Raw genomic sequence first — 16,913 nt, 5'->3', positions numbered from 1 at the left:
CCCCTCAAGTAGTACACACCCTCTCTGAGTAGTGATCAAACCATCCTATGTTGGACCAGAGACTTCGGTTAATATGAAGGGTGTAAAAATAGAGGAGGTTAAAAATATTTGAAGTCTGCAAAATTGGAACTTTTACAAACCATTTCCACATATCCAATCATTTCAACCTGTTAAAAAATTTAAATAGAACATAGTCACAGCAGACACTATTACTAATGCTTTCGTTTGATTTGATCACAGGCTTCTCTCTTATATCACCTCAAATTGTTATTTACAGAGTTGGTACCTGAATCTTGTATATCTTGCTTCAAGATCTCTACTACCTGATTCATTGTTGGCCGGTCTTTTGCATTCTTGTTCAGGCAGCTATCTGCCAACTAGGCAATTTTCCGAGCTGCATTAAAAGAATACTAGTCTCTCAGAAGCGGATCTATTATCATGCTGAATTTTTTACTGTCTGCAGGGTACTATCTAACCCAATAAAGAAGATTCTGCTCCGCTGTTGGCCGGTGTCTTTCTAAGACACGCCTCTCAGTGAGGATCTAATACAGCACCACACCAAAACTCCGTAAGTCACTATGGATGGAAAGATGGCCTGTTTCAACATACTCTGGGGCAGCATATCCATAAGTCCCTACCACCTGATAACAAAAGCAAATACAATATGAACCAGGGAAATGTTAAATAGAAGCAAAGAACCAGAAAGGCGAATAATAACTAATACCAATTGTCCTCTCAAGATTGCAATGCAAACAAGATTCCGCCAACCTCCAAATGAAGTTGACATCGAGTTCTAAAAGAACTTGGGCTAGTAGTAAAATAAGTCATCTATTATCTACTTACTGCTGTCGATACATGAGTACGGTCACCCTTTGGCCCTTCTCTAGCAAGCCCGAAGTCTGAGAGCTTCGGCTTAAAGTCCTCATCCAAGAGCACGTTGGAGGATTTGAAATCTCGATATATCACCTATTGAAACAATGCAACAAAAAAGGTTCAACAAAGTATATAAAAATTCTTGTCTTCAAACAAATAAAGAGTTACCATGCGAGGTAAGCCATTATCTACCATCCTTAAATACACTCTTTAGCATTTGGATATTGATGGCCAGAAGCAAAAATAGAAGATGACTTTTGTTTCAACCTCACAAGCAGAGCTTAACCAAATCTATGTAGCTATGTAGTATCATAACATTAAAATTAAAGCAAAGAAAGCATTTTTAAGTAGCGAGAACTTAAATTTTACCCTTAATTGACTTTCAGCTTCAGCAATGGAAGAACAAGATCAGTGGACTAGTGTGCTGAAGTAAACAGGGGGTACCTATTAATGCGCAGAAATTACAATATGATTACACAATGATAACTTAGTTCATGCTTCTTTTATATTACTTCGAAGTTTTATGTCCAAATTCAATTAGTACTAGACAGCAAAAAAGAGTGCAATGTCATTCAAAGGTTTTGAACACAAGAACTCTTTTACCATGTGACACAACCACAGGGTCCCAACAGCTAAAGCTTTTAGAGAACAGAATACATCAAGATAATGGATAGTTACTGAAGTGACAGTGTCCACCAACGTATGTAACTGAAGGCAATTATATTGGTAGCGGATACAATTTAAGTTCCGAAACGAGAGATGCCACAATAAATGCAGCAAACAAGTAAAAGATGTATAACGTAATAAGTAGTTGCCACATTCCAATCATTAGTTATGGTTCTAATACTACACTATCTTAAGCAGGTCACACTGATTTGGTGTTCCATTGGTCAAAATAACATATATGAGTCACATGTTCACATGATATGGTAGTTCTACATTCCAAACAAACTGAAAGGAAATACATGGTCAAACATAGGTCAAAGAAATGAAAACTATATTCACCTGGACTTCCAGTCCCTCGTGTAGATAAGCCAATCCTTGAGCAGCACCAAGCATTATTTGTAACCTTGTGATCCAAGGAAGAGGGTTCAGAGCCCTGTTGAAAAGATGATCTTCTAAGCTCCTATTAGGCATATATTCATATACTATTAGGCATATATTCATATACCAATAGCCGTTGGATCCCTCTTTCTCCATCTATAGAGCAATATCCTAGAAGCTTTACCAGATTTGGGTGATTTACCACACCAAGAAATTGAACCTCTGCTAGCCACTCTTTATGACCATATGAAAACAGCAAAGAACCATAAGCTTGACAACTAAATAGATAAAAATAATATAGAGGCACACAATGTCTACAAAATGGGTGTTTAGGAAAGGATAACTTTGAACTCAGAGTTTAGTTGAATGTGCGGATCTCTCTCAACTCTTTAAAAGAGTAATGAGATGTATCTTTTACACAGGCCAATATCATCTCAAGGGCTTAATCATTACTTTTATCCATTCTCAAATATAAAGTACTATTTCCACAAAATTTGACAATCTGTTCCAATTCAAGTTCTTGAGAGCAAAAATCTCTTTCTTTAGTAACTGGTAAGAGCATTGTCAGACAAAGAACGCTGCATAATATGTTTTCCAGCTGAGAAAAACAAAACTATTTACCATTCACTTTAGGAATGGTTTTCAAACACTGCATGAAATCCATTTGCCTTGTATTAGTATTCACTTTCCTTCTGGTTCTTGCTAACACTACAAATGATGATATAATCTCCACATTCCTAGAGTTCCAGCACCAGATGGATTCCAAGGTCCACAATTGTCATATTCCACCGAACTACATGTAGGGTCGTTAACTAATGTATACCACAGAACTTCAGTGACTTGATCAATAGAAGACATTCAGATTTCTTTCAACCTCGATAGAAAATCATTATGTCGCATTTAGTCTTTTTCATGCCCTACTCACTTTACCACATTCTCTATTGATTATTAACTTCCATTACATTCCCACTCCGATTGGCCAAGAATTAGGAATGACAGATTGGTTGGTAAACCCATGCCCTTTTTTCCACCCCACTTTACTATGCCAAGTGCCTAGTGCCTACCATGTATTTTGGGATTCTATTGAAGCAGTATACAGGAGTTATAAATCCAATGAAAATCTAAGTTCAACTGACAAGCTATATTAACATGTATATAAAATCACAGACACCCAACAAATCTACTAAACAAACCACATGTACTAATCAATTAAAAACCATGTGTTTATTAACAAATGCAGAACAGGGCCACTACTAGAAGTATAGTCAAAACATGGAGATATATATAACTATTCTTTAGGAGTAATTCAACCCCAAAAACAAACTAATATAATTCACTATCCAATATAACAACACTTTCAGATCAGATTATAATACCATTCAATGCTATCATCACAATCATTCAACATCCAAGACTAAGAAAACCAACCAACCAAGTGGAAGAAAAACAGACAGAAAAAATTGAAAAATTAAGCAAACAGTTAAAGTTCCTTAATGAAGATAAGAATTGGAACCTGTAAGCTATGTGGATTCAACTTCTTTATGGCAACAAAAATTGGACTACCCTTGCCATTTTTGGGCTTGATTATTCCTTTATACACACTCCCAAAGCCTCCTTCACCAAGCTTTTGCGACCTGCTGAAGCCATTGGTTGAATCCCTGAGCTCTTGGAATGGCACCTAAAAGATTTTTCATGCTACCAAAAATCGATCAGAAAGGCACCTAAAAGATTGTAGAGAATATTGGTATATTGCTATTTCTAAACAAGGTTTCTTGTCACAGTACATGAAGGCTTCCCTGGAAGCATCAGCAGAGGCACAAGGAAAGAGAGATTGGGGAGGACTGAACCCATGATTCCGGCCAGTACAATCAGTTTCCTGAAGACACCGGATTTTTCAAAAGAGATGGAACCTGGAATACCGAGTATGGACAGTTCTTCCTCGAATGGTACTCAGAGAAGCTATTAAGGCACGGAGATAGACTCCTGGCAGCTGCAAAAGGAGTGTTCCAAGGAACTGGAGCTAAACTATCTGGAAAGGTAGCTGGGATTCATTGGCACTACAGAACAAGATCCCATGCTGCTGAATTAACTGCTGGCTACTATAATACTTGACTTAGAGATGGTTACATACCAACAGAAAAAATGTTCAGCAAACATGGGGTTGTATTAAACTTCACCTGCATGGAAATGAAAGATGGAGAACAGCCTGACAATGCAAATTGCTCGCCTGAGGGGTTAGTCCGGCAAGTAAAGATGGCAACCAAGAGTGTTGGAATTGAACTTGCAGGAGAGAATGCTCTGGAGAGGTATGATTCTGGTGCATATGGACAAGTTTTGGCCACAAGCAGATCAGATTTCGGCAATCCGTTGAGTGCTTTCACATACCTAAGATTGAATAAGAGATTGTTCGAAGGGGACAACTGGCGGAACATGGTTGAATTTGTGAAAGGCATGGCTGAAGGTGGCCGGAATGAAAGACTGTCAGAGTGTGACTCCACTGGAACCAACCTTTTTGTCCGCCTTATCAAGGAGAAGAATGTCCAGGAAGAAAAGGAAACTGTTCTTGTGTAGAAAAATTGTATAAGTGCATCTTTATGTACAAACAGAGTGTCCGAGTATATAGTTAATTTCTGTAATATAGTGAGAGAAAAAAATAGGGAGGGAGTGAGGGATAAAAGGAGTAATTAATTATAAGCAAACCATACTTGGCATCAGATGCTGAGGCCTAAAATGGTTAAAAAATTCCCTGTATATGTCTCCATTACCTGAATGGTCAGTTGATGTTCATTCAAACCAGGTTTTCATCTAGTTTAGAGGATGATGTTCAGATGACTCATGAGAATAGTTGTCAATCTAGTCCAGTGTGTCGAGTAATTTGCATTCATGCTTTTTAGTGAAGTATCTACAACTTCCAATATATCATCACTAATTTCTATTTTCTTTGCTTATTGTTTAAAATAGCTACAGTGCTGGAAATGGAAGACTCATACTAAACCTTTTCTGATATACTTAATGTTGGAAACAAAGGAATATCATTTCTATATATGTAAAAAATGGGTGCAGGCAGATAATATCTTGTAGCTCATAGGAGAGGAAGCTGCTCCAAGAACGGGAGGGGCTCCTTAACACAAAAACTCACTAAAAATCTATATCAAACTGGTTTCTTTGACTTCACTTATCTCTTTCTTGAATTGAGTTTTAACAGCCACCAGCTCATCCCTGTTGAGCTCAAACCTCCCTAATTCCAAGACTTTAGAATGCTTCTTGTTTTTGCTGATGAACAAGAAACTAGTTCTTGTAGGAAAGTTCAATGCCCCTTCAATATTACCATCTGTACCATGAAGAAAAAGGGCTTCATGCAAATAGTGATGAGCTTAATTTAACTATCCAATACCGTTTTCAGTGTTTTAGCAAATTAGTTGACAACTACTGATAAAACAACCAAAGTACATGCCAAAAGGCCATAGACAGATACAAATCATCAACCACTTCGCCACTAGGTTTGCATATTTTGGTACAAGAGAGTGGGTCAGAGCAGAAACATAATGTTAGCCTTTCAGAAAAATAAAGAGAACATTGCATGGAAAGTCTGAGATACATTAATTATTTCATCATCATGACAGGCAGGGCAAAGCCTCTATGATCCACAACAAGTAATATTGACACATTGATTCACAGAATGCTTTTCATTAATTTGAAACACCAAAGAGTATGATCAACACCAACTACATTATCTAATTCATTCATCTTGAATAACAACTATGTCACAGCATAAAGCTGTAATCTTCAATGCAAGTCAGCATACAAAGGTTTTAAAGTTAATATCTAAACTCCTCAGGAATGCACATTCTGCTGTCAAGGATAGGTAAGATGACCTGAAAATAGCCGAAGGTGGCCGAAGGAGTTTTCCAGTAAGGCCTTAAGACAATGTTTTCTCAAGCTTTAACAAATGAAGGGACTTCCACACTGCCCACCTGATGCCGTGAACCTGCACCCGAACACCTGAATAAGTCACAATCTAAACAGAGATCCCTACTTGATACATGAATCAAAATTCAAACTTAAACAAGAATTCACATTGTGAATGATATTTCATGCAGCTATTTCAATTCACATTTAATTTCAAGTACGCGGAGAAGAGTACCAATTATATAAAAGCAGTAAAAGACTAATTAACATGCACCCAAAGAGAGGAATACAAGAGCATCTACTGTCTAGGTTCAAACACCACGTCATTCCACCTAAGAAGGAAATTTAAAATATAAAATAAATAAGTTCACACAATATCTTTATCAGCTGTAAGAATACTATGATTCCAATTTCATGTTGAGCCTGTAATGACATGAAAACTTAAACAATGAGGGAAAAAGAAGAAGCATGTCCTAAGGTTGGCTTGATGAGTAAACTGAATTATATCCTAGAGTTACAGCATTGGGTTTTTACTAAAGTCTTGTAATTTTGACCCAAGTCCTCTGCTTTTGGCATTAACAGTGGAACCCTTTTAGTTTTAATCCATTTTAGTTGCAACAAGAGCACACGTTGAGCCCAACCAAGCACACCCAATTAGAATTATTTAGTAAACAAATAACTATGTGGGTAGTGAGTGAATGAGTGAGAGAATGGAAGTACACAAATGAAGTCAGGAATGAGGTGGATCGGAATTGGGATTCTGGCGGCGAAGGTCTTCGATTAAGCTTCCGAGCTCTTTGCGAGCAGATTCTCTTCCAAAATTATTTGTTAAAATTTGAAAAGAATGGAATTCCGGGAAGTGAGAAAAGTAAGTACCAGCCGGAAACGGCAGAGAAGACAGTTGCCACTGCAACTGTCTGAACCAGACTGAAAGCTTTCTCCATTTTCATGAATAAATAGAGGAAGAGGTTTTACAAATATCTCAATTTTTTAAGGGCTTAAGGGCTTTGGGCTCCAGTTGAGGGCCCAGGCCCAAGTACTACATCTTGAATTTTTTTATTTTTTTATATATCAGAGAAGTTGATGAATATTCATTCAAAAAAGTGAGAATCTATGATAGTACAAAACATTGTAAATTTGTAACCTATTCAAACCAACTTAGATGAAGTTTTAATATCTGATTGCTTTGTTGAATTTTGACAAAAGTAAGCAAAAAAAGAATGACGCGTTATTTGATCCACTTTTAGGAGTATTAGCAGTATATAGTAGTCTTATAACTTGCATCTTCTTCGCTCTGCAATCTGTACATCATCTTCATAATCATGTTTTTCAGTATAATGAGTGGTGGGTCTATGCATTCTGTTTTGGTTGGGCTTGTGTGCCTGGCCATTGCCTCTGCTATTTCTTGTTCTAGTGTTGGAAGCTCCAACAACATCATGTGCTTGGAGAGTGAAAGGCATGCTCTTCTCCAGTTCAAGCAAGGCCTTGTGGATAAGTCCAACGCTCTTGCCTCTTGGAAAAGTGAGAAAGATTGCTGCAAGTGGAGAGGAATAGCCTGCAACAACCAAACAGGTCATGTCACCAGTCTTGATTTCTCCTTTAGTTATGATCCATATCTCAATTCTATTGAAGTTCCTTTTAGAGGTGAAATTAGTCATTCACTACTTGAATTGCCATATCTAAATTACTTGGATCTCAGTTATAATGATTTTGAAGGAACTATGATTCCCAAGTTCATTGGCTCTTTGAGTCAATTGAAAGAACTCAAACTTGCAGGTGCTAATTTCAGGGGACCTGTTCCTCCCCAACTTGGAAACCTCTCTAATTTGCACACTCTTGATCTTTACGGTAACCAAGTTGTTAGTTCTGAAAATCTTGAGTGGTTATCTCATCTTTCTTCCTTGAGATACCTGAACATGTCACAGCTGAATTTGTCTGAGGCTGTGAATTGGCCAGAATCTTTGAGCAAGCTCACTTTACTGACAGAGCTCGAGTTATTCATGTGTGACCTTCCTGATGTCAATCTAAGATCACTTTCCTTTATTAATTCTTCCACCTCTCTTCAACTCCTTGACCTCTGTTATAACTCTCTTAATTCTTCAATATTTTATTGGATAGCCAATGTCAGCAGCAAATTTATCCATATTGGATTGCAAGGAGATCAGTTACAAGGTCCCATCCCAGATGTCTTCAAAAGCATGCTTTCTCTAGCATCACTAGATCTCTCTTTCAATCAACTTGAAGGTGGGATACCAAAAAGCTTTCAAAACTTATGCAGCTTAGAGTCGTTGACCTTACGGTCAAACCAATTGTCTGAAAACATTGAGGACTCTATTAAAAACTTGTCTTGTGCTAAGAACACACTTGAGACATTGGACTTGATAGGGAACCTGTTTTGGGGGTCGTTGCCAGATTTGGCACGTTTTTCAATGTTAAGAGAGTTAAATCTTGCCGCCAATCAACTAAATGGGTCTCTACCCGAGAGTGTTGGGCAACTTTCTAGCCTTGAAGTTTTATCTCTCGTCCAGAATTCTCTGAGTGGTGTCATAACAGAAGCCCACTTTTTGAAGCTCTCTCGTTTACAGTCTCTAGCCATTTCTAATAACCATTTCTCTATCAATTAACCTGAGCTCAGATTGGAATCCACCATTTCAACTTTATTGGTTAGACATGTCCTCTTGCAAGGTGGGTGGGCCCAGCTTTTCCCAAATGGATTCTAACGCAGACAAATCTTGCTTTTCTTTATCTGTCTAATGCTGGAATATTTGGACCATTACCTGATAAGTGTTGGGATCTATTTTCTGGCATATCTGAATTAGATCTCTCTATGAACCAAATACATGGGAAACTGCCGAATCTGTCAACAAGAAGCTTGGTTGTTGTCAACTTGTCTTCTAATCTACTTTCTGGCACATTGCCATCATTTTCTCCGAGGCTCAACGGGTTGTACCTCTCGAATAACATGATTTCAGGACCACTGTCTTCCTTATGTGCAACGCAGATTCCACATTTGGAGTATGTTGACATTTCTGAGAACCTACTGTCAGGAGAGCTTCCTAACTGTTGGATGCAATTTAAATTATTAAGAGTATTGAATTTGGGCAGGAATAAATTGACTGGAAAAATACCAAGCATGTTGGGAAATTTAAAGGTAATTAGGATATTAAATTTACATGGTAACAAGTTTTCAGGAGAATTGCCTTCTTTTGAAAATTGTACGGAATTAGCAGTTGTTGACCTTGGGGACAATAACTTTTCCGGCAAGATACCAACATGGATAGGCCCAAGCCTAATAAACTTGGTGATTCTACGCTTACGTGCCAATGAGTTCAATGGAATCATACCCTTAACTCTGTGCAGACTAGCCATCATTCATTTTTTGGACCTCTCTCACAACAATATTTCAGGAGGCTTGCCACATTGCTTGAATAATATATCAGTTTTGGCTGATGATTCTGTCGGAGTTAATGGTTTATCTGTGGAACTTGTGTGGAAAGGAATAGAAATTGAGTTCGGGGAAAATCTTGTGGGTATGAGAGGCATTGACATTTCAAGCAATTATTTGGTTGGAGAAATTCCGGAAAGTATAACGCGTCTGACAAACTTGATTTCTTTGAACCTGTCAAGAAACAATTTGACCGGAAAGCTTCCTGAAAACTTTGGTAACATGCAGAAGTTAGAATCTCTTGATTTGTCAAGAAACCAGATATCTGGTCATATTCCTACCAGTTTTTCGAGTTTGCATTTTCTTGGAGTCTTGGACTTATCAAACAACCAGTTGTCCGGAAGAATTCCACTAAGCACCCAACTTCAGACTTTCAATGCTTCTAAATATATGGGAAATCCTGGACTCTGCGGACCACCACTCTCACCAAATTGCCCTGGAGATGAAGCAACTGAAGATGATCATGACAAGGAACACGATAATGATGGTCTCATAAGCTTGAAGTTCTTCATCAGTACAGTGTTGGGATTCATCACTGGGTTTTGGATAGTCTGCGGCAGTTTATTGCTTAAGAGTTCTTGGAGATATGCTTTTTTGAAATTCCTGGACAATGCAAAAGATTGGATTTATGTCAGAGCTGTTGTCTACAAAGCAAAACTGCAGAGGAGGCTTCAAAGATAAATGATAAATTAAGCTATATCATACTTATTTGTTTCTTTTACTTACGTCGTCCGACTAAATTACATCTGGAAACTCTTTCAATTTATAGGGTGAGCAGATCCCTTATCATGTCACAATTATCTGGAAACTTGCAATAGTTGTTCATCCTTTGAAAAATACTCTGTTTTGACTATAATTTGTTATCGTAGGGGCTGCTGGCGCGCATTCTGGGGAATGAGCTTAATTACCCCAGAGCTGGAATTTCAAGGCTTAATGTGGAAGGTTTTTAGATGTCTTTGCTTTCTCTTTCAGCAAGAAATAAATATTATGCTTGTTTCTCTTGAGAAATGTAAATATTATGCTTTTTTTATATATAAGCCCTGCATGATGTTATGCTTTTCTTTTTCTTCATTGAGACATTTGTATAATTGAGGGATGATAGCTAATTTGAATAGCTGCAATTTGAAAAAACAAAAACTTGATGTCATTATTGAGCAGGTCATTATAATTAATCATTCATTCCTTTAGTTAGTTTCACCTTGGGTAGAATTTGCAGTGTCAATACAGGTAATTTTAAATTTTAAATCTTGGATTTTAGTTTAGAGGAGGTTCTTCTCCTTCTATACAACACGACATTTGTCCAAACGGAGTCAGTGTGTGGCAGTTTACCATTTATCTTTGAGACTAGCTTTTTGTCAAAACGATGGCTTTCGGTTATCACTTCACCATTTATCTTTGAAGTCTCCTCTGTAATATCTCCTTGCCATATACATGATATAGTATATCACAAAAGTTCGGAAAAAGGAGAATGATTGTTCATCCTCTGAAGATATTGCGTTTTGACCATTGTGAACTGTGAATTATGCCCACAATGTGTTTGATGAAATGCAAAACAAAGAAGATAAGTTCATAAACTGGTTCCATATAGGGTCAAGTGCAATTGGCTCTAGCTGGCAGTATATTTCACTTTGATAAGTACTGTACTGCTACATTCTACAATATCGTGATCGTATATGTTTAAAGGCTATGAAACCTTCAAAGTCTGTGATAGCACCTGCCAGATTCTCGACTCTTTTATGAGTGAGTCATATATGGACTTCTATATGATATGCTTCTATACTTGCTTGTTTAATTAAATATGTTTGAAGATTTAGGGTTTAGGTTTGAAGATTTAATCGTTTCCAATTATTGGTTGAATACGTACTGTATATGGAAGATTTTAAGTAGAAGACACTAAGATGGGACAAATTTGGTCGAAGATGTATATCCTTTCGGGTTTCTTAAACAATCCCAAAGCTTGATTAGGGAAACGCAGTAAAAACGCACAAATTGTTTCATTCAAAAGTATCTGTTTGAGTTTTGTGTTCATTTTCTGTGGCAGAACTTTTATTCTAATGGCAAAGACAGATTTGAAGTTCAATAGTAAAAATGCACACCAACTGTTTGAGGTTTTGCTTGTGCAAGAGAAGCCTCGTTTAGTATCTGCTGAGTTCTCTACAGTTACTCGTCCGAGCTTGCAGGGTCAATGATGAATCTATTTTATTGATTTCGTATATTTGCTTTAGTATTTGTAACTTTTCAGTATTCAAGTCCACAAAGCAGACAATGTAGCTATTTATAGCCAGATTATAGAGATCTTTCTTTCGCTTTATTCATTACTAAATGCACAGACTATATTTACATTATGAGTAGTAAGTGTTGGTTGGGCTTCTATGCTTGCTCGTTACCTCTGCAATTGGTTGTTCAAGAGTTGGGAGCTCCAGCATACGATCGGATTCATATCAAAACGGCCGAGTACAAGGCAAGAGCACTATAGGGGAGACGTCAGAGATAAATGGCAAAGTACAATCTTGTTCACCTACTCAGTTATTTTTATGATCAGTTGTATTCAACTACCGTTAGATCTAAATCCAACGGTGGAGGATACTGAAGGGAAGTAAATAAATTTCAATCACCTTATTGTTATCCAGTGCAGTGATTTAGATGTTTTTTTTTTCCCCTACTAGTCCCATTTTGCAATATCGAGACATGTTTTCTTTTGATTTGCACACACTTCCAAACAACCGTCCAACTTATTTTGGTTAGAGTCAAGGTCAAACAAGTGGAATTGGTCCACATCAAAGTCTTGATCAAACTTTCGTGTTATTTTCATTCAGCTTTGAGGTCCATTGAAAAACTGAATCCATCTAATTAGAAAATAAAAATAAAAATAAAAATAAAAACATTAGAAACACTAAGAATACTCAATCAAAAGTGGTCTCATTACCATATGTATAAGGGTATAATCCGAGAGAGATGATACTCCTAATGAAAGAAAAAGAATACCACACACTCTTAAAAACACAAAAAAGTGAAAAACAATTACAATATACTGCACTGCAAATTAATTATTCCAATAATACAGTCCATATGTATACAAGTCCATTTGGAATTTTGGGTCATCTCGTAACTTATATATAGGTTTGATTGTGACACCACTATCTTTGTCTATGAAGAATTTGCGAATATGGACAAGATCAGCCATAACTACTTGCATATCCATAACTACTTGCATATCTCAGTCAAGTCGAACAATTTCCGAAGACTTTCACAAAAGCAAGTCAATTGCAAATTTAACACACACGTTTAGTCTCCAAAATCTGGTGTCACAAAACGAGCTGAATCAATTTTCTTGCAATAGTTTAACACCTATTTTGGATTGAATTTTTATGTCCATATTATTTTGGGTGGCCAGAAAAATAGAAGGACCCATTATTTGATTAAGTTGTTCTATGGAATAAAACATTTATTTTATCAAGGTAAATTTCATTTCAATAAAACTGTAATTACATACTGACCGCAATCATAACATGTAACCACCATGACAAACATTAAAACACAAATTGAAGGGGGAAAAACAACAACGTATCATTACTTTGTATAAATATTTGAGGCAACATAGTGTGAAAGCTGTGCAATTGGTAATTACGCTACTTTATAATTGAGTTACATATCGAGTTATCTTTCCGTTATGTCACCGCTATGTTAAAGCAAATGGAGTAGGCAGTAGAACACTCTTTGCTAGTTAGTGCTTGTTAGAATACATGTACTTTGTAGAGATTCCTAATATCATTTCGGGATTTCCTCTAGATGTTTATTGTAATCAGAGGTTTAGGCTTCATGTCCTCAAAACATGAAGATATATATATATATATATATATATATATATATATATAACTATTCTTTAGGAATAATTCAACCCCAAAAACAAGCTAATATAATTCACTATCTAATATAACAACTCTTTCAGATCAGATTATAATACCATTCAATGCTACCATCACAATCATTCAACATCCAAGACTAAGAAAACCAATCAGCCAAGCAGTAATGGAGAAAAACCAAGTGGAATAAAACAGACAGAAAAAACGGAAAAATTAACCAAACAGTTAAAGTTCCTCAATGGAATGAAACTATGAAAGAGTGTCAGAGTGCGACTCCACTGGCACCGGCCTTTTTGTCCGTTTTATCAAAGAGAAGAATGTCCAGGAAGCAAAGGAAACTGTTCTTGTATAGAAAATTTGTTTTAAGTGCATCTTTTTGTACAAACCGAGTATCCGAGTATATAGTTAATTACTATTATATAGTGGGAAAAAAAGCAAAGGGAGAGAGTGAAGGATAAAAGGAGTAATTAATTATAAGCAAGCCATACTTGGCATCAGATGCTGAGGCTTAAGATGGTTAAACTATTCCCTGTATATTTCTTCATTACCTGAATGGTCGGTTGATGTTCATTCAAACCAAGTTGTCATCTAGTTTAGGGGATATTCAGATGACTCTGAGAATAGTTGTCAATCTAGTCCAGTGTGTCAAGTAATATGCGTTCATGCTTCTTAGTGAAAGCATCCACAACTTCCAATATATCATATATCAGCTCTAATTTCTATTTTCTTTGCTTATTGTTTCAAAATAGCTACCCTGCTGGAAATGGAAGACTCATACTAAACCCTTTCTGATATACTTAATGTTGGAAACAAACTATATCATGTCTACATATGTTAAAAAAAAAGAGAGGGTGCAGGCTGGTGGAGTTTAGAGATGTATAAATATTTTGCAGCTCATAGAAACGCACAAAAACTAAAGATCTATATCAAACTGGTTTCTTTGACTTCACTTATCTCTTTCTTGAATTGAGTTTTAACAGCCACCAGTTCATCCCTGTTGAGCTCAAACCTCCCTAATTTTAAGACTTTAGAATGCTTCTTGTTTTTGCTGATGAACAGGAAACTAGTTCCTGTAGGAAAGTTCAATGTTCCTTCAAAATTACCATCTTTACCATGAAGAAGAAAAAGGTGTTCATGCAAATATTGACGTAGCTTAATTTAACTAACCAACACCGTTTTGAGTGTTTTAGCAAATTAGTTGACAACTACTGATAAAGCAACCGAAGTAGATGTCAAAAGGCCAAATCATCAACCACTTATTAGCCACTAGGTTTGCATATTTCTGTACAATATGATCCTTTCTATTCCAGAATGGTAATAAGATTACAGAATTACAAAGAAACAATCGCAACAAGTTTGTGAATCAAATCAATTACAGAAATTTCTTCCCCAGCCTTTATTTATCAGTAAAACTCATAGTTGTCATATCATCCTATCTATTTCAGAATGGTAAGAAGTTCAGCACATATATCTATGTGAACATAAATTGACTTGATTGTTCCTTAACTACAAAATACTGCTCTTTTTTAAGAAAGAAAAGGGTAATGTATGCACTGGCACTTACTAACTGAAAATCAGCTAGTTTTCAATTTGGGTGAACAACCAAGGGAATGTGCAGGCAGATGGAGTTTAGAGATGTATAAATACCTTGCAGCTCATAGAAACGCACAAAAACTCACTAAAGATCTATATCAAACTAGTGTCTTTAACTTCACTTATCTCTTTCTTGAATTGAGCTTTAAGTTTTAACAGCCACCAGTTCATCCCTGTGCCCAAACCTCCCTAATTTGGAGACTTTAGAATGCTTCTTGTTTTTGCTGATGAACAAGAAACTAGTTCTTGAAGGAAAGTTCAATCTCCCTTCAAATTTACCATCTTTACCATGAAGAAGAAAAAGGGCTCCATGCAAATATTGAAGTAGCTTAATTTAACTAACTAATACAGTTTTCAGTGTTTTAGCAAATTAGTTGACAACTACTGATAAAACAACCAAAGTACATGCCAAAAGGCCATAGGATAGATACAAATCATCAACCACTTGGCCACTAGGTTTGCATATTTGTGTACAATAGAGTAGGTCAGAGCAGAAACATAACACTAGCCTTTCAGAAAAATAAAGATAATATTGCATGGAAAATGTGAGATAAATTTATTATTTCATCATCAAGACAAGCAGAAGCGTTGGACTTATCATAAAATAATTGTCAGGAAGAATTCTAACTTCATAGTTTTAATTCCTCTGCATAAATAGAAATTTGAACTTTGCGGACCACTGCTAACACTGAAATCCCCCAAAGATGGGACTACTCAAGTCTCAAGATCCTGGTATCTCCGATTCTCCAGTGACAAAGAAAGTGAGAAAACTAATGGTATCAGAAACCTAGGATTTTATTACGTTAGTATGGCAACCTAAATTATCGGATGGTACCAAAGATAGAATTTATATCACAATGACGGTGTACATGGCAAAAAGGAACAGCAAACACCATGGATGATTGGTAAAGCTAATACTGTTCTAGTTCTTTTCTAATTCTGTTATGTTTATTCAACTATATTTTACACACTTTCAAGTTAATAATACTAGCAGAGTATCATTTATTGTTTTGGACTTGCATAAGAGTTGGTAAGAAGATCAGCACATATATCTATGTGAACATAAATTGACTTGATTGTTCCTTAACTACAAAATACTGCTCTTTTTGAAGAAAGAAAAGGGTAATGTATGCACTGGCACTTACTAACTGAAAATCAGCTAGTTTTCATTTTGGGGTGAACAACCAAGGAATTTCCAAACAGCAAAATCCAGTCATTGTAATATAAGTCGATATTTATCCATCAATCATCTCAGATCAACTTTGACACTCAAAAACAGATTAAGCATGCAACTACATTATCTAATTCATTCACAGCAACTATGAATAACAACTATGTCACAGCAGAAAGCTGTATCTTCAATGCAAGTCAGCATATTACAAAGGTTTTAAAATTAATATCTGAACTCCTCAGGAATGCACATTCTGCAGTCAAGGATAAGTAAGAAGACCTGAAAACAGCCAAATATGGCCGAAGGAGTTTTCCAGTAATGCCTTAAGACAATGTTTTCTCTAGCTTTAACAAATGAAGGGATTTCCACACTGCCCACCTGATGCCATCAACCTGCACCCAAAACCTGAATAAGTCACAATCTAAACAGAGATCCCTACTTGATACATGAAACAAAATTCAAACTTAAACAAGAATTCACATTGTGAATGACATTTCACGCAGCTATTTCAATTCACATTTAATTTCAAGAGTGCCAAATATATAAAAGCAGTAAAAGAGTAATTAACATGTGCACCCAAATGGAGGGAGTAGAGCATCTACTGTCCAGGTTCAAACACCACATCATTCCCCTAAAAAACTGATTCAAACTAATCTGTCAGCTATAAGAATACTATAATTCCAATTAATGTTAAGCCTATAATTGCAACAATTAGAATTAAACCGAACCAAGCACACCCAATTAGAATTCCTTAGTAAACAAATAACTATGTGGGAGAGAGAATAGAAGTACCCAACGAAGTCAGGAATTGGGATTCTGGCGGCGAAGGTCTTCCCAGCTCTTTGCGAGCAGATTCTCTTCCAAACATGAAGCCATACCTGATTCACAAAATTGAATCCAATTATGTTGAAATTTGAAAAGATCGGAATTGAGAGAAAGTAAGCCGGAAACGGCAGAGAAGACTGAATTTAATCCTTGTACAAATTAAACGAGAGAAGAGAGTTTTGGGGTTTAA

At 36.4% G+C, this 16,913-nt stretch overlaps 2 protein-coding genes and 1 long non-coding RNA gene across 3 annotated transcripts; 1 reads left to right on the top strand and 2 right to left on the bottom strand.

Moving 5' to 3' along the window:
• Positions 1 to 207: 207 nt before the first annotated feature.
• On the bottom strand, positions 208 to 2,073 carry LOC112178620 (probable serine/threonine-protein kinase PBL19). The gene is made up of 3 exons (XM_024316791.2): positions 1,879 to 2,073; positions 844 to 966; positions 208 to 641 (listed from the first exon to the last, which is right to left on the bottom strand). Exons 1-3 carry the CDS (start codon positions 2,071 to 2,073, stop codon positions 543 to 545), a joined length of 417 nt encoding a protein of 138 aa, XP_024172559.2. The 3' UTR covers positions 208 to 542.
• A 5,090-nt stretch (positions 2,074 to 7,163) lies between these two features.
• LOC112177673 (receptor-like protein EIX2) lies at positions 7,164 to 9,952 on the top strand. Its single transcript, XM_024315938.2, has 2 exons — positions 7,164 to 8,410; positions 8,512 to 9,952. The coding sequence occupies exons 1-2, from the start codon at positions 7,164 to 7,166 to the stop codon at positions 9,950 to 9,952; spliced, it is 2,688 nt and encodes an 895-aa protein (XP_024171706.2).
• Positions 9,953 to 15,924: 5,972 nt separating this feature from the next.
• Positions 15,925 to 16,912, bottom strand: LOC112178622. Its single transcript, XR_002927481.2, has 2 exons — positions 16,691 to 16,912; positions 15,925 to 16,290 (listed from the first exon to the last, which is right to left on the bottom strand). It is a non-coding gene; the product is annotated as an uncharacterized LOC112178622 (long non-coding RNA).
• Position 16,913: the final 1 nt, after the last annotated feature.

Source organism: Rosa chinensis, chromosome 7 (genome assembly GCF_002994745.2).
Source record: "Rosa chinensis cultivar Old Blush chromosome 7, RchiOBHm-V2, whole genome shotgun sequence".
In the NCBI taxonomy this organism is placed as follows: domain Eukaryota; kingdom Viridiplantae; phylum Streptophyta; class Magnoliopsida; order Rosales; family Rosaceae; genus Rosa; species Rosa chinensis.
Note: the sequence above shows the minus strand (reverse complement) of the source record. Positions and strands in the feature narration are given on the sequence as shown.